Source organism: Bombus pyrosoma, linkage group LG10 (genome assembly GCF_014825855.1).
Source record: "Bombus pyrosoma isolate SC7728 linkage group LG10, ASM1482585v1, whole genome shotgun sequence".
NCBI classification, from domain to species: domain Eukaryota; kingdom Metazoa; phylum Arthropoda; class Insecta; order Hymenoptera; family Apidae; genus Bombus; species Bombus pyrosoma.
Genome location: NC_057779.1, coordinates 8,090,381 through 8,113,152, shown reverse-complemented (window position 1 = coordinate 8,113,152; position 22,772 = coordinate 8,090,381). Strand labels below are relative to the sequence as shown.

Below are 22,772 nucleotides of genomic sequence, written 5' to 3'. Positions count from 1 at the left end.
CATTCTGATATTTTTAAATTTCTCACAATTGCATAAAAATCCTCAGTTTATTAATAAATATACACTAAAAATAGAAAGAAACCTAATTGAATTTTGAACGCATACTAAAAAGCCAAACAAAATCGACGTACATTTGAGACACAAATGAACCGCGCCCCAAGCTATAACGCGATTGGTTGTTATCATTCGAGCGTGGTCCAATAGCAGAGGTGAAGTTCTGCAACGAGTTGCGACGACGAACCAGTGTGGTCACGTAAGCCCACCATACCGCATGGTGGATACATGTTTCCTTTAACTCGACGTTGTCTAAAATGCTATAATTGTGTATTGTTGTTATTTTGCAAGGGGCACAACGAACTTGTGGAACAGCCACCTACAGCCTTGCATACGGTAATTATATCAATATGTAGCTATATTATATAGCATAAGCGCTTTGACCGATTTCAGCATACAATTTGTTGTTTGCTGTTCGGCTCAATGGCCGAGTGCTAGTCGCACAGTAGCAATATATTTGTTACATTTATAGAATATCCCTTTCACCTATTTCGCGACAATTTCGATAATTCTACTACATATACATTTTACTGTGAAAGTCGATTAATATTAATACATAAACGAATTATTTTTTATTCTCTTGTTTTTCTCTGTTCGTTCTCTGTCCTTTCCCCTCTACTATCCCACACATACAAAGATAGCAGCGGCACCGACGAAAGCGACTCGAAGAATTCTACGGAAATACAAAATGAAATTTTTCTAAGAAACATTTAGTTTTATCATATGAGGGTTTTAGAGGTTTTGATGAAACTTTGATGGAAAGTTGTGTTATTTCTGTCCGTAGAAAGAATCGTATCTTATCTATCAGTGTTAGAGGCATGTAAAGTCTCGCACACGGTGCCATTGCACCGCCGAATGGATCGTAACAGGAAAGCTATAAATACACACGCATCGCGGGGTAAACAAACTTGACCTCAGTGGAATTCTTATCGATGTACCTACATGTCGATGCAGTGTACACAGATATTTTGAGGTTATGTTGGATATTAGACTTCGTTATACGCCTAATAAAAACCGAAAAAATCCGACGATTCGATATTACAGAATTAATATATTTCTTTTTCCGAAAATTAAAATAGTGTTTACAGTATTATAGTTGGTGAAAAGATTATTTGGAATATTTAGTATACCTAATTGTAATAAATTATTGTTATTGTTTTTTATGGTACGTTGTACGTTATAAGTTTTATTTTTGAAATAAATACAAGTAGGTTTAATATAATAATTTTGTAAGACTAATTAATATTAGGTGTTCGATTTTACTTGCTGCACACTTTCACTGTTCTAGAAAGTTGATATGTTAATTTATGTTAAATATTAATTTTATGATACTAGGTTTAAACGATAAAGTTATGGGTGATTTAAGATATAAAAATTAATAATTAAATTTCGAATAATTGAAATCTGCAACTCTTGCTATTTGAGTATTATAATACAGTTAATATAAAGATAGTTTTTAAAGATGTATTTTAGTTAACCATGCAATTCTATCATGTATGTATATAATAAGATCTTTTTATATATTACATACAAATAAATGTATATACTCACATAAAATCATTATTAACATTACCCTATTGAATTTAATATTAAAAATGTATTGTATTGTTATTAGAACAATATTTTAGCAATAAATTTCAAATGAATTAAATTGTTCTTCATATATTGTATAATTTTATTTTTAAATATTTAACTTTGCTGTTCTTCTTACTTCTTCTTTGTTTGTGTATCAAATAATATCTTTTCCAATTTTGGGATACTTTATTCATGAAAAGCTTAGAATACGCAAAAAATAGTAAAAGCCAAATATTTGATAGCTGTTTATATCTTAATAATATTTATTGAAATATAATCCTCATTTAGATTCTGAGGGAACATTAGGGTTAAATTCCTAATAAATTATTTTACATAGAATACATCTTAAAAATGTAAATATCCTTTATATTCAATACAGAGTGCTGGCACATACCTGGTTTTGCTTAAATATTATTGGAACACAATTGAATCGTAATCTGAATAGTCCAAAAAGAATTGGAGCTTTTAATATTTGCTCCTTATCGCTAAAGCACTGTTAAAAATGAAGTGGTCACCCGGTGCTCTATTCTGTGAACAAGTTGGTGAATTAACTCGAGTTTTCTCACAATGGAATGAGTGTGAGCAAACTGTAGTTTTATATGCACTACTTCGTCGCATTCCTGCAGTTCAAGCAAGGTTTCTTGCACAAGCCGTGCAGCATTCCTTGCACTCTGTTTCTGAATTAGACACACAGGAACTAAATGCTAATAATCCAGGTAATTTTTTTAATTAGTATAAACGAATTTAAGAGTCTACAAATGTAAATGATCTTTACCAAAAAATGTTGTTGTAGCATTTATAAACTCATTGCTATCAGAATCAACAGAAATTGCTATAAATCAACTTCTAACACATTTGCCATTATTAAGGCCTGGGAATATAGAGTGCAAACAATGTTACTTAGTAGCAATACCAGAATTAGTAAGCCATTGTGTAACTACAGGGCAATTTACTGAACAAACTCAACAACTGTTAAGTTATTGTTTGATTCATCCAGCTATAACTAGTCAAGATAGACGTTCTTTGACTCAGTGGCTTCGACATCTTGAAGAACGTATTAGTGGTACACCACCAATACACAGTCTCGAAGAGTACACTAATACTACTATTAGGTGAATTAGAAACAGTTGTATAATATTTATGTATAATATTTATGTATTTATTTATTATATTAATTTTATTTACTTTTATTTTAGATGGGATAATGCGTGGCAGCGAAATTCTAAACAGCAAAGTGAACAGACAAGTTTATTTGGCACACAACCAGGCACTGCCTTCAATTTGCAATTTCCTCCACCTGTAACTCGTCAACGACGATCGAACAGTTTAACACCACCCGTTGCTCCATCTCATCATCTAGAAGTTGTTGATCGCAGTAACAATATAAATTGTACAACTAAACATAAGCCACGAAGCTTCAGCGTATCTGGAGATCATACAAGTTAGTCTAATTTGAAGTTAATGTTAACAAGAGTATTTCGATTATACTTTTATTTTATTTGAATAATTGTTGGTTTCTAAACAGGCAATCTTATTGGATTAGGCCCATTGAGTCCTCAAAGTTCTTGCGCAAGTAGCGGTAGCGAAGGGCGTTTAGATGAAACATCTGCTCGATCGCTTGCTAGCGGTATGAGAGGTACGTATATATAATTTCATAAATTTACAGTTCATCGATAAGAAAAGTAACATATTATCTATTTCTCAGATGTCCCATCATGGCTTAAAACTTTACGCCTTCATAAATATAGTTATCTATTTGTTACTCTCAGTTACGAAGAAATGCTTCAGTTAACTGAGGAACAGTTAGCAGAACAAGGCGTAACGAAAGGGGCCCGACATAAATTAGCGCTTTCTATCGCAAAATTGCAACAACGCTATACAACACTTTTAAATTTAGAGAAAGACTTATTACAACCAACGCGCGATAATACACAATCGGCTTCGTTTTTACAAGGTCCGACAGTGTTGGTTAATACGATCGATGAATTAAAAACAATCTTAGCTACTCCCATGAAACCCAGCCAAGAAAATGATCTTCAGGATATACCTGCACAATTCACCAAGGTCCTTGGAAAACGTGAGTATTGCGTAATTATTAATGTAATGTTTCGAGATAATATGATATGTACCAGATAACAAGAATAAAAATATTCTAACACGTCGTATTTGTTTGTTTTGTAGTGTGTAGCCGGTTGGCACTGGATAGCGTGGATGACGGTATTTTATGCGCTTGTATTAACATATTAGAGAAAGTATTGCAGCATGATTGCTTTACTCCAAATCAAAAGGAGAAGGTACAACAATGGCGCAGTAGACTTGGAAATCCACGACCAACTCCAAAGTAAGAGAAAGAGGAATAACTAAAAGAAACAATTTGTCTTTCGAAATCATGATAATTATAAAGTTCGAAATAAATAGCTGGATACACAATTAACATTCGTACAATTAAAATTTCAGATGGCAACATAATTATGGCTACAATAATAGAAGGTACTGTAACCCCCAGCAGCACAATAGAAAACCAAGTTTAAACTTAGGACACATCCATAATACACATCCGCAAAACAATTCTTTTGTGGTTAGCACTCACAGAAACAGTATATCTACACCATATTTACAAAATAATCAGAACCAAAGCGTAAATCAGAATACTTTACGTCCAGTCCACGCGACCAAAAAGCGACCTAGTTTACAAGAATCTAGTTTACAGGTACGTTTTTTATTAAGCTTAATTTCACATTTAGATGCGAGCTTTTTCATGAGAAAAATTAATTTCTATTCACATTTTAGCAGTTACAAAGAACGTTACAACGCACATACAGTGCACCGAGGGATCATTTTCTTAGCCCGAGTAGCAACAACGCAGCCGAAACAACGGAGCCAGAAATCAACTCTCGTCTCGAATCTCTTTGTTTAAGAATGACGGAACAAGCAATCGGTGGTTTCGGTGAGGCCTAATAAATTTTTTGTTTTCTTCGTTGACTGGATCTACACAGTAAGTAAGTCCTGTTAAAAACAGAAAAATTATAAAACGACATGTGTCCGAGCTTCGTTCTTTCAAAGTCAAAGGCAAGACTGACGCCCTTACATTTTGCGAGAATAAAGAGACTCCGACAGCAATGATAAATGCTGACAAGTGGCACGTATAAACGTGCATGCATTCTCACGCTTTAATAGCCCTACCAAATGAAATGTCCAACATTTGAGACATTTACACCAAGAAAACTCAGTTTTGCGATGTCAGAACGACACGCGAAAGAAAACTAAAAAAAAATATTTTTTATTATATCTGATGCAATTATACTATTTAATTGAAACTGACAGAATTTGGCAAGCCAAATGCTATTAGGAAGATAGATTCTTTCCTTGACTTATTGCTGCATCTATATAAATGTATTATATAAAGAATATATATGTATACACATATGAAATAGAATTTTATGGGAAGCGGATAAAAAAACGTATAACATATATTAAAACGAAAAAAAAGGGGACGAAAAAGGTACACCACATTAATTGTGCGATGTTTGCAATATTATTATTTTCGTGTGTTATCCATTTCGGGAAATGGAATTTGTCTGATTTTAAGCGCCAGGACACATTATATACTAATGTATTCATTTTAACGAACTGACTGATTTTACTTCTTTTTAACATTACTACGATAATTATTTCTCCGTTCTACTTTCTTATTGCCACCGCCGCTATTGCTACTACTTATTACTCTATTTTCTGTCGTCATCGTTTATTACTATTATTCCGGCCGATAGCTAATTTGCCACACCATCATTCTCATTATGTTCATCATTGTCTTTACTGCTTATCATATTATTATTACTATTAGCATCATTATTATAGTTATTACTACGATTATTACTATGTAAACTCTTATTACTGCTACTGTTTACTACCATTTCTCCGGGTGACCACTAACACCATTATTAATATGCTTTCACGTTATTGCTATTTTTACCCTCCTATCGTTACGACTGTTTCTACTATTATCATCTATCAGCTATGCTATTACTATTACCATTACCCTACTACAAGTAACCCTCACAACTGTTCTTACTATTATGAGTACTGCTAATACTATAACATATTATACTCTCCCCGCTATCGTCATTATTACTGTATAGTTCTCCTTAGAGGAAATGGAAAATCATACTTAAAAGATATAATACACAATATTACTTCGTTACATGCATTGAGAGAAAAGGAAGAAAGGAAAGAGACGAAGCGCTGTCGCATGTACACGTTCTAAATTCGCCTTCGCAATCACGATTGTTGGAGAAAAAAGAATAGAAAAAGATAACATGCAGCGGTGTGTATACTTTGTAGTTTGCGCACAGATCTCGTGATTCTTTATACTCTTACGCAAGGAAGAAGATAAGGGAGAAAGCGAGAGAGAGTTACCACGTGTCTCTTCTTTTAAAGTCGCAGTTAACAACTATAAATAGAAGAGGATAGGAAGTACTGAAGGAAAGAGAGAGGGAGTAGCGGAAGAAGGCGAAGAGATTATTAATAATAAACGGATTTTTTAAGGCCTTAAAAAGGTATATGTCTCGTGCTAACGAACGCTAAGAAGGGTATAAGACTAAATAATTAAATATACACATGTAGCGAAACGAGTCGAGGAATGTTAGAACTGAAAAGAAAAACTTGCATTATGCTTTCATGATGCGACATCGAAATCTGTGGCTTTAAATTATAAGCGTACACCATACTACTCTATAAATATGCACTTAGCACTTTAATCGTAACTCTACGTCGCGAGTAAAACCGTAGCATAATATTTTTCGTGCAACAAGGATAGGGAGGAAGAAGGAGATACGAGAAAGAAAAAAGATGAAACGGATGGTGATGATTATGATGAAAGAACGAGGAACAGAAGTGAAAGAAAAAGGAACATGTAAAGATACGGGAAAGATTAAATTTAATAACTAAATATAATAGTATTAGCGATAAACTGATATAACGTATCGATAAACAATATATGAGACAAGCAAACAAATAAGCAAAAAAAAAAAACAAATATATAAACGAAAGACTGAACAATTCACGCGCCGTGAGCCGCATGGTGAGTTTCGGGCGTTTCTACATTCATTTAATTCTCGAACAGCTGCACGGCCGCGTGAATAAAAACAATTGGAAGACTGTGGAAGGAAAAACCTGTCAAAATATTAAGAATTAGAGAACGAAGCGCGAAAGGAAAGAGAGAATGAAGACAAAAAATCGAGTGAAAGAGAAAATTGGATGAAAGGGCGGGAGAAGAAGAGAATACGTTTGTATGTGCGTGCGTGTGAGAGTATATATCAAGTTAACGAGAGAGTAATTTGCTAGCTATATATCTAGGTTATAACGATTTATTCTAATGATTATACTCTTATTAGGATCATGAATCTACGTAATGGCGCGCGGTGATTTCTCGGTTAATTAATTAGCCTGTTTGAATGAAAAAAGAAATCGTCTACACGAAACAGATTAGAGGAACGATCAATCGATACGATACTTCGCGGTGATCATTCATGCCCCACATTCTTTCCCCCTTTCTATAATTGTGAGGAAAAAGAAAGAACAAATTGACGAAAGAATCGAGTTTCATATACGATTTTACGTATACGCTCATCCTATTCACGTATACATATACACGTACATATAGCATGCATACATAAACGCTCGTATACACAGACGGACATTACGTATATCCGACTAGAATCCCAGAAATGTTTCGTATATAGACAGGAAGACGGACACGTAATAATTTTTCGGGAGAGACGGTCAAAAGCTAGTCAAACGTGAATACAATTTCTAATTTCTACCAGTTTTAAATGTGTATAGATATTATTTGTACATTTAATTGCGCAAAACGGGGAAAGGAAAAAGAAAAGAAAGAAAAGAAACGAACGAAGGATAAAAAGTGAAAGCGAGGGCGAGCGCGCGCGATTTAAAATCCTTAAATGAAAAAAAGATAAGAAATGATAAAAAAAAAGAAGAAAGAAGATAAGAACGAAGATGGTAGGAAAGATCTAGAGAGGGAAAAGAAAACAGGTGGAGGAAAAAAATATATACGACGACTTTAGCGTTAACGCATGCAAAAATAAAAGCTGAAAGACTGCTTCCAAACGACTTCAGGAAATTCGTTCAACGTAAGATTTATTATTTCATACTGAAACGCAGTATCTAAATAAACGCGATCAATTTTAAAAAGGGCAGGACCTGAACTAGCTAAGAAACGCAAAGAGATATTATTCGCATCGAGCGAACATGCATGATGTGTTTATGAGAAAAAGTTAATAAAAAAAAGGAAAAAAAAAAGAAAGAGAAGAAGAGATAGAGAAATGTAACGGAAGCGTGATTCTGCCAAAGATCGACGACCGCTGAAACGATCACAAACGAACGAGAAGAGAACGAGGAATACGAAATCCTATACGTTTGTCGACGCCCTGTCTTTGTTTAGAAAATTGTTGTTTGCCAAGGTTTCGATGCTAACGAGCCACGCGATATTTCTTGCAAAAGTGACGCTATGCGATTCCACAGTTTTGTACCGTGTATATTCCCATATTAAGGTCACGTGGTCGCGTGAATTAGATTATTAGTAGATTGCGAACGTTAAGCAGATTTTTACGAATACGACTGAATACAGGACTTACGTTGAAATTTGTTCTACTTTTTAAATATCACATACTTCGCTATAGATATTTTGTACATTCATATATATATATATACATATTATAGTATACATTCTCTACGTTTTCATACACTTAAATTTCTCGTAAATGGATAAACGTTCGCAATCTAATCATTAAACATTTAAACCTGTCGAATCGCATTGGCGCCACGATCGCGAACAAAATCGTCTGCATTGAAGCCAATCTTGATACGAGGCAAAGCAGTTATTGTGTACATCACGCGCATAAACGAGATACGAAGGGAACGTTGCACTTAGAGTACTTACGCTGTCGTTATATATCGAGTCCGCTGTTTGGTCGTGGACAATATTCCATAAATTTTGCCTCATATAGTCGTGAGGGATAACTGGTGCGGTGGCTTTCGGCAGAAGCACAGCTTACTGCGATTCGATGGCATCGAATGGATAAGACGATGTTAAATTTATATTCTCACCATTGAAATTCTAGAGACTTTCGGGTGCAGTGCCTTTTTGAAAGGACGATTTCCTGGCGTTACTAGATTTCGTTATCGGTATAAGTCGATTGGAAAAATATGATGTGTGAATACTTTACCTCCGCATCGTATAAAATTTAAATTATATTTGAAAAGAAAAAGAAAATTTTTTTATTTTTATCTTTCTTCTATATTTTTTTATATATTCGTAGAGTAGAACATGTACGTTTCAACGACATGTCTAAAATCAAATTCAACAACGAACACGTAACCAACTGTACTGCCCTCGTCGTTTAAGAACTATTATCTACGATTTTTACGTTTATTTCCCTGCGCCGTCCTTTATCTTTCTTCGTTAAATAATATCGATTCGAAAATATTTAGTAATTATATCATAATAGGCTGTATATATAACTTGTTTTAAAAGACACGGGTCGCTTCGAATATTTGCACCTTTTAAAAGATGGAAAAGAAAAAAGATGTTGGGTGAAACATTTTACTTAAGAAGGGCTCTCTAGTCATATAGAACGTCGTAGATTGGATATCCCAGTTAAATTAAGAGCTAAAAGACATCTAAATAGAATTTGGAGTAAACATTTCGGGAATTGATAGATCATAAGGTCGAAACCGTTGAACCGCGTATCTCAAATTTGGTTCGGTTCCCATAGCAACATGTAGAACGTCGCATGCGCCTTTGGAAGATTTTGATGCATTAATTTCATCATTCCAAACGTCCATCTTAACTTTACACGCTATGTTGCTCTCATCTAAGACTCAAATACTTATATTTTTTTTAGATCTTTCACAGAGCTAGCCAGCTTTGTCAGTATTTCATGAACTTTCTGAGAAAGTTGGCTGTAACGCTATCAAAGAATTCTTCTAAAAGGATGCTCTATACACGCGGAAAATGCTTTGGTAATTTCGATCGGTAAGAAATCAATTTGTGAAAGCTTCGAATTCTCCGATATTTATACGAGCTAGAATTGTGCAAAGATGGCGGCCAAAGATGGCGGCCGTCACATTATAGATGCAGACGTTTGACACTCGACGATCAGTCGCTATGCTTATCCATTCGTTGCATTTGCTTTTAATCCGCTTCAGAGATATGATCTCTTGTACCGGCGCGGGGACAAATGAGTTATTAAAACGCTATATAGCACAGGATATACTCTTTGGCCGGATGCTTGCGTTTCAGGTGATCGACTACTTAGAACTCAACTGCGGATTTTTATGCATCTACAGGAAATGTAAAGGTGCGAAAATACACAAAATGCGCATGGTACAATATATTACAATATTTCATAGTTGGAACGATTTTCTAACCTATGTTCCGTTCTTCTGATTATATTGATATGAAAATATAAATTTGCATAAATATCCGTAGTCTACATACTTAGAGCATACGCGTAGTGTGTATCTCGATGAGATCGAGAGGACAAAAAAAAGCGAGAACATGTAGCCGAAGAACTCACCGTCTCGAAGGACGTAAACAATGGAAGAAAATTAATTTTCGCTAACAGCGTATATATTAAAGAAAGGAACAAAAAAAAAAAAAGAAGCGAAGAAGAGCAAGTTTCCGGCCGAAATAAAGCGTCATTGACGATAACCCAGGTAGCAAAATAAACAACCATCGACTGACATTTGCTTCGACGAGAGAAACAAGCTAGGCAAAAACGGAAGATGCGCTTTAGAAACGCGTTTATGCGAAACAGGAGCAGCTGAAAGAATAGAAAGACGATCTGTATGTAGTCACGCGTGAAAATGTAACGCCTCCTCGTGTTGGAAGGGCTTCTGCTCTTTTTTTAGGTGTGCTTTGGCCGGCGAACGCGACTATTTTACATGTTTCAACTTTAACAAGTTCATGTACGAAGCACTTCGAGTGTGTTTAGCTTTTTGTATCTTGTCGATTGCGTTCGATTCGGTCGTTTGTGCATTACGGTTCGAATGGTACGCAACACTTCTCTTACTTTTTTTTCTTTTTGTTTCCTTTCTTTTCTCGTTGTTGTTTTCTCTTTGATTCTCCTGTTTCCAAGACGCGCGTATGTGCGTGGCGAGACGACGTATCGACCCGGATGAAATTTCGAGTAGCAAATTCAGCGAACCGTAAAGCAAACGCCGATTCTATTCAGGTATTAAATAGGAGAGACAGAGTTTTCGTCGGTATTTGACGAGATAGATGCACATTGTAGAGATGAATTTATCGATCCGATTGATTTATCGAAGGTGGATGAAATCCATTTGAGACTGGTATGTTGCGTTTTGGCCAAAGAATGCCTCTGCTATACACGGCGCCTTCTGTTAATTATTAAGAGACGTAGCTTTTGAATTATCGGATTGCTAACTGGGATATTTTAGTCACGTAAGCTGGATAACTTGTAAAAATGCAATTTTTGTACTGTTATAACGTTAAATAGACGAAGGTATACTGACGTTGTAGCGTGAAAGAACATTTTTCAATAAAAAATTTTTCATACGCAAACAACTTGATGGTTGTGTTCTTCTCTTTATATGTACAGTGACGTTAATGTGGCATTAATATTTTCCTATATATCTGTTTCTAATAATCAACTAGTCAACTGTTTTTTTAAATATATTAAAACAACTACAAGTAGTTGTTACTGTAGTTTTTCTAAATAAGAAATAATAAGCTAAATAATTCTCAAAATCCTTGAGATGTCCAAAAATATTAATGTGAGTCACTGTAAGGTCTGCAATTGTCATAATCTGTGGTAACGTATTAATGTGGCAAACGAAACGTTGTTAGTCGTTTGGTGCGATAATGGTGGATTGATCGTTTGTTGTAAGTGTACAAGATGGCATTTTTTATCTTTTAGAATGTAACTCACGTGGTATCATCCGCAATAATGATTTTATCATTCGAGGTTTGTATGCTGTAATTTGAAATTTATTAAATAGTTCCTTTTCTGTTATCGAATAGTCGTGGTATAAATTTTATTTCGTTCTATTAATTATAAGAATCTGTTGTACTACGTGAGAAATAAAAATTCTAATTCCTTCTGGTAGCGAAATAAAGTACCGGAATTTTTGTTTCTGACCAATTCAACGACTCGATCAACCAAAATTGAGATGGCGTCCGTTGAGCAAATTCTTGGAATTGTAGAGTGTAAACTGATCTGAAGCGAGATTTGGCCATCGATGGGTTATATTGTTGAATAAAGAAGAAGTAGCGTTATGATAGTTCTCTAAATGATATTTATTTCTGATACATTTCAAAGTTTTTGAACTGTCCAAAAGACAATCCTGCTGCGCTTTAGTCACGAAGGATACAGTAAACGTTAGTACATTACCGTCATATAATATCGATATTTAGACCTGCTTCGATATCGTCGAAGGCCGTACCTAAACAAGATTTCATAAACTTTTTTCAATAGCACGGGCATTATTAGGTACATACACGTAGGTAGACTTAATAATATAACAGCGCGTCGTTTTCAGATTGCATCTGTTTGTTTAAATTACCAAATATACGAGAAATTTATTTCACGCCTTTTATAATCGCCTCGTCTTAAAAGATTCGTTCTCTCTGTAAAACACTTTATATCGTCAAATCTTCTTTCAATATAATTACGTGTTAACGTGCGTTTTTCGTACCTAGTACAAGTAACTACGAAATAGTAATAAATACTTATAGCCTACTTAACGATTCTTTAAATGCATAAAGTATAATAAGTTCAGAGGACAAGGTGGTACGCTTGTGACTCCTGTTCTTCATTGAGAATCTGCATTGATGTTATATTGACTTCTTTTGTTCTCGAAGACTGGACCAATACAGTTTCGTTACGCTAGAAATTTTATGACTATTATAATGAAATAGTAAGTTAGTAAGTTATTTTGTTCGTGCAGTTCTTAGTAGCGAATATAATAAATGTTTGATTTATTAGATGTGAAAAATGAACAAATACTTGCTGCATATATCTTTGAATTATTTTACAAGTAATCTTTGTTAGTTTGTGAACACATTTATTCTACAAGAATCTTTGTTTGAGAACATGTTATAGCATGTATAATACATGATAAATGTGACACTTTATTTAGAAGTATAATTTCTTTTATATAGAAAATTATTTTCCCACTAAGTAAGTTTCTGATAGTTCTTTTAAAGATTATTTTGAGGGAAGATGAGAAACGCATTGAAATGAAAAAAAAAGACGTATCTTTTTCAGAGAGAAAGTACTTAAGTCCTGTCATCCATAACATATTTGAATATGTTAAACAACACGTATGGAGAAACTACATGATTTTATCTTAAATAAACATCTTGCTCTTAACATTAATCATGATGTACAATTTACAGCAGAAGTTTTATGCAAGGAACAGGAGTCATCCATCGACGCGTTTCATTAAATATATCCATATAATACATGCTTAAGACGTTACGTTATCATTTATCGTATGCTTAAATAATATAAACATCGACTCTTTCATTCCTCGATCGCTCACTTGCTCTATACACATATGTACATCGACCAACGGCATGATCCTCAGCATTTTGTCAGCATATGTGAACAAATTGTGTCTCGTTTAGACGCTTCAAAAATTGCGAGGATGTTGTAAACATAGTTTAAAGGCAGCTTAATGCTAAACGGATTAGTAGACTGCAGATTCTTATGCATTTATGGTGGAAATTTAAAGGTGCAGAATTGCACAAAGATACACATAACAGTTAGTGGATGTTGTTCAAAACAATAGTTAAGAAATATTAGAAATTGGAATTGGATGAAAATTGTTCCTATGGAAACACCTAACTTACATGACTTACGTATTGCTACTTCAGTATATCCATATAATCAGTGTTGAGATTTTAGAATGAGTTGAACATGCGTTTACAACTACATTTAAAGGTTCATACAGACTTTATGTAGCGTCAGCTATTTATCAGAGATAAATATGGACTTCAATTGATGTAGGCATGTTTCTTGTGTTAGTTTCAATTTAGCAAAACGTTTGATCTCAGTTACAGGAAGAAGTACAGGATTCTTGTATCATAATGTTGAAAATATAATAAAAATATGCATCAATGTCTTGATTGGGTTATATCAAGTGTCCAAATACTTATGAACGGCATGCAGTGCTTTCTACATAACACTTGGTAGGTACGTAAAACAATTTTCTACTTTCTTACTAATATTGTAACAAGTTTCTATTTCTTTAATGGTATTCTCAAAAGATTGCATAAAAATCTGCAGTCTGTAGATTAGATTGTTCTCTTCGCTTCTTTTACTTTTATTCTTTTATTATAGATTGGCATTACACAGCGACATGACTTGAAACTTGTTGTGTCTAACCCTGTTTTTCAAAAGATCTTCTGTTTGCTACTCTCATCGAGAGCGTATATTTTCTGAAAGTATCATCGATGCAAACGCAAGATAGTGACGAAATTTTTCATTTTCGTTTAACAAGTATCACTTTGAATTATCCGCTGAATAACTCCTAAGCGATGACCTATTGTTTGTATTTGTTATAAACATTTATTGTTTATCACATACAGTGTTTGGAAAAAGACTAAGTGAAGAAGCGATGCCATTTTTTACAAGATAAAGTTTCATGGGTTTATTGGAAACACGTTGATCGTCATTCTCGTAATACTCTCACATAAACAGCGCATTAATTAAGTTTATTAATTAACGACGTATTGTTTAGCTACTTAACAGGAGCTGTTTATACATACATATAAAACTTTCGTCCGTTTTGATCAAGTGAAACAGTAAAACGTTGCGAGCCTAGCATATAATTATATATAGAAAATAATATCATTCCGAGTACTCTACTTTGTAGTTTATAATAGCAAAGATAACATGTTTGAAATAACTTAATTTTTTTTATTTTTCAGGTGAATTTCCAAATAATTTATTCATCCTTTTAGATTAACCTTATTTTTTACCTTATTATTATTATTATTATTATTATTATTATTATTATTATTATATATATTTTGTTTTGATTAATTTCTAAATTCTTTCGTAAAAGAATTTATATAAAAACTGATAGATTATACTGAGTTATTAATTTCACATTTTTATACAAGCGAATATCAATCAAAAAAGTAATATTAGAAACAATATAAATTTGAGAATACTTCATAAAAAATAATGTCATTGCCATTCCGCTATTTAAAATTATATTTTGTTTTATTATATATTGTTAACATTGTATATCTTCGATTCGTGAAATAATTGTAAATATATATTTACGACGACCACAAATACATTCTAATTTGAATTTCAATACAAAGCAAAAGTCTCGGTATCGAAGGAGGAAAAGAAAGAAAGAAACATAAATAATATCCCGATTTCGACTAGGCAACGGACCACAGTCCCTTATCGATCGTTGATTTCACGCTTTGCGGCTTCTTCGTGGTTCCTTTTCGTTTGAACCGATACGAGCACAGAATCCATAAATAGCACATCATTCACATAACATACGTGTATAATTATATATATTTATTTGGTGACGTTTCCCGGTTAAACATTTTAAATACAAAAAGAGAGGGAGAGAGAGAGAGAGAGAGAGAGAAACAAAATAAAAGGCGAGCACACGGTTCAGTGTCGGAAGTAAAGTGGATAGTAAAAATTTACACTTGTTTAGAAAAAAAGAAAAAAAAAAAGAAAGAAAATTACAGTCCACTTTTACGCAAGATTGAGCTAGACAGCGTCAACGGTTCCCCTCTCGCTCGCGAGAAAATGTTTTCTTTGGTCTCGTATGTGTCTCAGAGTGTTTCAAGCAAAAATATGTAACAAATAAAAATTTCAATTCGCTTCTGGCGCATAAATCTCGATTAAATCGCAGCACATGCTTGTCTTCATTACTCTGTCCTTTCCTTTATGCTCCTCCTTTTCATCTCATTATATATATATATATATATTTATACTATATATACTTAATGACTAATAAATCTCTAATTTCATAATTCTATTTCACAATATATATATACGTATATATATATATAATTATATATATATATATTTACTAACAAATAATATGGCATTACAAAAATGTACATACGCTCGTAACCACGTGATTCTTAAGAGTCGAATACGCTAATAATACTATCGGTGTCATGCAATATTTTAATGTCACATCGTTTCTTTTCTTATGGAGATGAACGCCTCTCTCTTTTTTTTTTCTTTTTCTTTCTGACGTCCTAAGTTTATATTATATCTTTTATAACGATCGACGCCACTCGTTGCGTCTATTTCACGCAGAAATTTTTTATATGATTTTCCTTTTCGTTTCGCTCGCCTGAAACGCGACTGTATAATAGAGAATACTCAGCATTGGCAGTACAGAGTAGAAATGTGCGCCAGATATTTAAGACATGCAACAGGTAACAGATCAAACTCTGTATTTTCCCTTCTGCTTTTGTTCTGCTTATGATTGCACGCATACTACACATGCACGCACGCACGCACGCATACATTTATTTTTTTTTTCGTTTTTTACGTTTGACTCTGCATAGACGAAATTGTGCACATTTACCGAACGTGACATCAGACTGCGGACGTTTACTCGTTTTTGGGAAATTTAAGATTCCAGAATGCAGATGAGAAGAGATTAGAGGGAGGGGGATGACGAGGAATGTTTATTTTCCGTGATTTCCCATTTTACAACACTTTCGTTTGTGAGGGCTGCATAAATATCAAAAATCTCCATAAAGATAGAAAATTGCATAAACATCCGCAATCTACTTTTTACTTCGATCGAATATACCTGCTGGTTTTACATAATACAATCGATAATAATTAACAGCAAGATAATCCGCTTAGTTCTAATCAGTTACGAACGAATTAATGTAATTTACGATGGACTTGCCGATCGCAGCGCTCTGCCTTGATTAACACGCACGACAGCGCCATTTTATTAGTGTACCGAATTTTTTTTTTTTTTTTTTTTGTTCGCTAAATCCGATTCGTAATACTAATAATTTATACTGAAATATATCTTATATCACATTTTCTGTTTGTTTACCGTCGGTCTTCAGAACCGCGAATCGATCCAGTCTTCGATTTCGACGTCTTGCTCGAAACAATCAATAGTCATGTTATGTTCTCGTTCTTCTGGCACTGAATGCATTTACTTTATCGAAATTCTTTGCATTTCTAGAATTGTAGAATCGTCAAAGACACGTTTCCTTCACGCTTGAATATCCGACTCGAGTAGGCACGTTTTGATACAGCACATGAAGTATCGAGGCTAATAGTCTGAACAATGTCAATTGGATTTCTAAAATCTTTTTTAACCCAATTGCAATAAGATTATTAAAAAAAATACAACTCTAATATACTTTTCTTCTTCTATACATACCAATTATAATTTTATTCCAATATATCATCCTTACCGTAATTACATTAAACACCTTAAGTTAACTATACTACTAGCATAAACTTTCACTATACCAACTTTCTTTATAGCTTCAATTTTGTTCAAGCTTTTGTTTTATTTGTTGCATTTCATCACTTTATAAAATAATTCCTTTAAATAATTCTTATACCGTTTTATACCTTCTTTGCAGCTTCACCACGCGCTTCTGCTGTTTTTAAATACAATATGATTAAAATTGAATGGACATCTGCAGATTACTTTTCCTGAGTCAATTTGCGTAACAGCTAAATGGCGGGGGTTTCTCTCGATGACTTTGAAAAAGCCAATTGATTTTGTTCAGGCTATAGCAGCTACTCTCTGTGATGTTTCTAAATCACTCTCGAAGACAAACCCCATCATTTTCAAATTGCTCTTCTCCTAATTAAACGACATTTCTTTCCATAAGAATCGTCAAACTCTACCCCTCCTCTCAGACGTAGACAAGCATCTTTAAAAAAGTTCCTTCGTTTATTTTCCTGTTTTCTACATTATTCAAATGTCAAAATCTCCATTTCAGAAAATCAATATGTGTCTACGGAGTAATTTCAAGCTGATTGTCATCTACAAGCTAAGAAACTATTTCAAATTCCATGTAACCTCCAAAAACTGAACTACAAACAGGTCCGACATGTCCAACTGAGTCAACTTATCCCAGTGGAACCAAGCGATACAGTGAATTAATTTGATTCGTTCCACATTAGTATACAGCCTGGCTATGATTTACCTTCCTAAGCACGTTTCTACGTTTGAGCGAATTACTATTTGTGACAAAAGTACACACTCGATCATGTATGTTTGCTCAAGTCGAAACGCGGTTAGGATATCGAATCTTGTTCGGGTCGAACAACAGATCGAACGAGTTCATAGTATACGTGGTGCTTCAGAAATGGGGAGAAAGATAGTAATACTATTGATAGCGTGATAATACTAAAAATCTGCATCATTTCTGCGCATGAGAAAATTCAGAATACACCTGGAATTTTTGCATGTCTCTGAAAACGTCGGTGCGATGCGTGTATTGTTGTAGACGGAAATCATTTATATTCCAGAAAGGAAGAGTTCCTAGATCTATATTCGAGTGATCTTTCATTTTTAGGGTTAGGTTTATTCTTAAGGAGGTTAGAATACCGCACTAAAGCTACCTATTTCCGAAGCACTTTCTACACTCGCGTGTTTAGTTCGAACGATAATAACTTCGTGTACAAAAGTTCGAGGCCTACAAGTGTGTTGTAGAAACATAGAGAAGAAGTGCCAAAAGAATGGACATCGTGAAATCGACGATTTTTAAACAATCGCCAGACAAACGCCCGATCCTTCATCTTCAATCCTTTGGTTTTCTCAACCAAGATCTTCTGCCGAGACTAGCAACGCTCACGGAGCTGGCAGTACTGGAGACACTTGCCAACGAGTTCAGGCTTACCGAATGTTAATCTTGCAGCATGTGCACGAAACTGATCGGGAACATTCCCCTCCTTTCAGGCGCTCTTTCGAGGGCACCTTCCATCCAGTTGTCGTCGTCAGTTTGCTCATTCGTCACGATGATCACCTCGCCTTCACGGAACGATAATTCGTCCTCGTTGTCCGCTTCGCAGTCGTACAAGGCTCGACAGCGTCGCAGACCGCTTAGGGTCGACGAAGTTGGCTAAAAGGAAGACCATGGTTAGCCATCGAATGGTTAACTGTATAGACGAAAGAGACATGAACATATGTCCATTTTTGTGCATTATTCTTTCTTTTTTAGTCTTCCATGGACGAAGCAAGCACTCTTTAACGAACTCACGAGCATCGAGATCGCGAGTCAAGATCGAGAACAGTGCGAAGAATGCTTCCTTGGATCGCAAGGATAATTATAAATTGGAAATTCTAGAAGTGGAAGAAAGAGAAAGAGGATAGCTTTTTGACAAGACTCTATGCAGATCGTGCATAAGTAAGTAAACTTTTATTTTTTCTTTATTTCCTAATTGATTTAGTGTTTTTTTTTTTCGTTTTTTTTTTTACATTGTAATGGATATCATGCATGGAAGAAACTAGACTTTGAAGAATCTGTGGTAGGAGACCAACACATTGCGTACAGTGTTCCAATTATTTGCTTTCGTAAAAGGATTATTTTTATTTTTATAGACAGAGATAAAGATTAAGACGTTTGTTTCTGTAGATACTCGATAATTAAACAAAATTTTAGAATAAATGTTATTAATTTTCTTTCATTGATGATCATATTTTCAGAAGTTAAATTAAATGCTAGTTATTGTTTACACGATGATAGTAATTATAACAATAAATTGTATTAATAAATGTTATTGGAGAATGGAAGAATATATCTTGTACAGGTAAGAAATACTTTTAATATTCATACAAATGTAACTAATATCCTTAAAAGGTGAAAAGCACTCGTGATTCTAATAAGAAAAATATGATACCTTGTAATATTTCTTTTTGCAAATTAACGAGTATCTATACATCAATTGTTCATATCACATGAATACAGTCAGATTTTTTACAAACCAATATTCGCATACCTTATTCTTACAGTACTTAATCAGCTCAAGATTTTATAACAAATATTTTCATAAATAGTATACATTGTTAATATGGCGTTATTAAAATATGTGCTCCTTCATGTTTGCTTGTTTCATTTTAACAAACAATGTTAAATATGAATATTCATACCTACAAAAATAATTTTTTTATTGATACATTTAAATAAAACATATTAGCAGTAGATTAAACATTTTTTTTAGATATGATTGTTCACAAATTGATTTAAATAAAAACTATTCGTTCAGAAATGGAGGAATAATGAGATTGAAATGATAACATAAAATGAACTATAAACTATATGAAGCCAACTTTTCACAATCTACTTTTACTGATCAATAATTCCTCTGCTCTTCGGTTTGCATTTTGACATGCAAAATGCTTTCATTGCAACATACTGAAGCTGCATTACAATGGACTGAAACTATCTTAAATTTTCGCAGGCACTTAGCAAGTACATTTCACGATTCCTTTGCAGGAATGTCTGTTGCAAAATATAAGCTGTATTATGTTCAGATTCAATTATCTGAAATGTAGCAAGCAAATAGCATTTAATAAAACAAAATAGAAAAGCAGCACATTTCTTAGCTGTACGCAATGTGTTGTGATATGTCTGTCTGTAAATTTATAAAGATAATACAGCTCTTTTATAATAAAATTATAATATAATTTAAGTACTATCTAATTATATAAGTATAACTAATGCACCTCTTAATTATGTTTCTTTGCTAGAAATAATTATTATACAAATTTCTAATTACATGATGTAAATAAAAAATAATTATACAATATTTACATTCTTTCGAATATGAAATATGATATTCTTAAATCTAATCTCTCTATAGTTTGCTTATTGCTGTTTGCCAAATGTTTTATCTTTAGTGAACTAGAATTTCCAATAATACACATAAATTTCATGCCTGTTACAAATAATTTACAATTGTCAAATTTAAGCTATTAATATGATTGTTAGTAACAAAGTGGTAGATGATTATGGCATGGCTTCTGTACTATGTAAGATCGTGGCCATTAACCTTGCCGCTAATTTCGTCCACTTTGCAAGCTTACGAGGGTAATATTACGTTAGAATAACTTAACGGGTTCAGTGCGTTCAAGTGCTATTATCAAACACAAATTCGGGACAATTTCATGCGCAAATTAAGTTCTAAAGCACACACAGTCCCAGGAGTTTCAATTAACGTAAATGTTACATTCACAATTAGGATCGGGAAAGCATGGATGTTTGGTGGCAGAATCATGTTAACGATCAGGTGTCCTAATCACACAAAACATTTTATTGCCAGAAATGATTAGACTCGTAAATATAGCAGAAGTCCAGGAAATGAAATAACTCGACCGGAAATCGAACAGGACTGTCAAAACTATGTAAGTACGATCACGATACAAAATTATGATGAATCAGATTGAACAAAAATTAGCGAGATCATGTTTGTAGAAGAGATAATACCAAATGCATTGACATGAAAGAACGATGGTTACGGATAGCACGACTGATCATGCAAAGTGTTACTACACTTGAAAGGAACATCCAATAATGCTTTCGCGTTATCATTTTTTTTTTTTATTTCAATTAAAATCGCTTTTCCTGAAAAGCTAGTTTGAATTGTATTATTTTTGAAATATATATGCAATATTACCAAGGTACGTAATATATATGTAAGTATGTAAATATAACTGAGCAAATAATAATAATAAACTAATAAACGAGATATACAAAGAAATAAATGATAATGATAGCAAGTGACATTTGCTAACTTTCCATTTCTATAATTGAGCTTTTTTTGCTGTCCTGATGTTTTAATTTTTGCATTAGTCTTTTACAGCATTGCATACGATTGACAAGAAACATTTCAAGTGTAGCAGGCAGTAATGTGGGATGGCTGATGTTTACCAGATTCAGATTTGGGAGCAAAGATGAAGGCTCCTCAGCGTAGCTCTCTAGCCTGGCCCGGTCCCTTCGCTGTACCAACAATGGTTAATAACAAACCATAAAGCACGTCTTTGAGATACATGCAGTGTCTAATCACCAATTTGATATTTTGAAAAGAAAAAGGGCATGTGTCTCGATTTTTTCCGTGGAAAATATCTTGTTTGCCTTTTTAATCTCCAAATAACACTTTGATAAGAAAGATTTACTTGTTATGCTAATTGTCATTTGTTAACTTCCCTTGTAAGGATAGACATTGGTTAATAAAATTTTCAGTTCTTTGACTAGTATTTATTGATTCATTAATGATATACTACAATTTTATATGGCGTCGTTAAATATTGCAAAATTTCTTGATAAGATTAGTATTTATTATATTAGACTTTGAAATATTTTATTCTGGTTATTTTTTGAAATGACATGAATTAATGATTTATGATTTATGCAAAAATAGGAACAAACGTGAATCACTTTGCAAAGGTTCAACATTGGTGAGGTGTAATGAATATTTGATTCGTGAATGAGAGATAGACATAATATGTATATAAATAAGAATATTAAATCACGGGTGTACACGTGTAGTTAGTATGATATGCAGAGTACCAAAAGTTCTTAAAAACAAGAATCGAGGAGAAGCTATCTGGTTAAGTACTACATAGGGCGGTGATAGGAATAACATTGTGTTAATATCTCGATAGTTAGCATGATACGTTAATATTAACATGAACGATTTTCACGTATAAACGGATGTATGTACATACACATGGCCTTAAAAGGATATATTAGATATCTACCAGCATCGATGTCTGATATGCGCCAAATAAAATACAAATAAAACATTATTCGCCTTAGCGTGAAATAATATTTCAATGGACTCGCAATACATAGTCAAAAATAATAAAAAAAAAAGTTATTCCTCGATTTCCTTAATTCAATATTTTTATAGTTTTTTTTTTTTTAAAAAATTCCCGCTATCCTATTTTCCTATTTTCTCTATTTTCGTACATACAGTCACTCGCAAAAGTATCCGATTACATATTATAGAATATTTTTATGAATATGCTTCCAATAAATACCTTATAACTTCTTATATATAGATTTCCTTATCTATTTCAAATTATGCCAATATAATCACGACAATCGTGTCCCGTTA

General features: G+C 33.5%; 2 protein-coding genes across 20 annotated transcripts in view; one reads left to right on the top strand and one right to left on the bottom strand.

The window, feature by feature from the left end:
• Positions 1-166: 166 nt before the first annotated feature.
• On the top strand, positions 167-21,646 carry LOC122571731 (protein Smaug homolog 1). Of its 2 annotated transcripts, XR_006318203.1 has the most exons (12): positions 167-390; positions 2,009-2,345; positions 2,423-2,741; positions 2,826-3,070; positions 3,155-3,265; positions 3,335-3,706; positions 3,811-3,970; positions 4,087-4,339; positions 4,420-4,576; positions 18,875-19,060; positions 20,895-21,333; positions 21,506-21,646. XR_006318203.1 is itself a non-coding variant. In XM_043735816.1 (9 exons), exons 2-9 carry the CDS (start codon positions 2,132-2,134, stop codon positions 4,585-4,587), a joined length of 1,842 nt encoding a protein of 613 aa, XP_043591751.1. In that variant the 5' UTR covers positions 181-390; positions 2,009-2,131; the 3' UTR covers positions 4,588-11,947. The 2 variants fall into 2 exon arrangements, 1 of the variants encoding a protein (XP_043591751.1); XM_043735816.1 differs by lacking the exons at positions 18,875-19,060; positions 20,895-21,333; positions 21,506-21,646 and having other exon boundaries at positions 181-390; positions 4,420-11,947.
• The window catches only part of LOC122571726 (arfGAP with SH3 domain, ANK repeat and PH domain-containing protein), a 52,464-nt gene continuing 44,628 nt past the window's right edge, over positions 14,937-22,772 (bottom strand). For 13 of the 18 annotated variants that reach the window (XM_043735796.1, XM_043735798.1, XM_043735793.1 and 10 more), the window contains 2 exons: positions 21,584-21,652; positions 14,937-18,775 (listed from right to left, as the gene is read on the bottom strand). In XM_043735796.1, the coding sequence (XP_043591731.1) occupies positions 18,560-18,775; positions 21,584-21,652 (285 nt within the window). In that variant the 3' untranslated portion in view covers positions 14,937-18,559. Of the gene's footprint in view, positions 18,776-19,050; positions 19,804-21,583; positions 21,653-22,772 lie in introns of those variants that run through there. The other 5 variants (XM_043735804.1, XM_043735788.1, XM_043735790.1 and 2 more) reach the window with 3 other exon arrangements.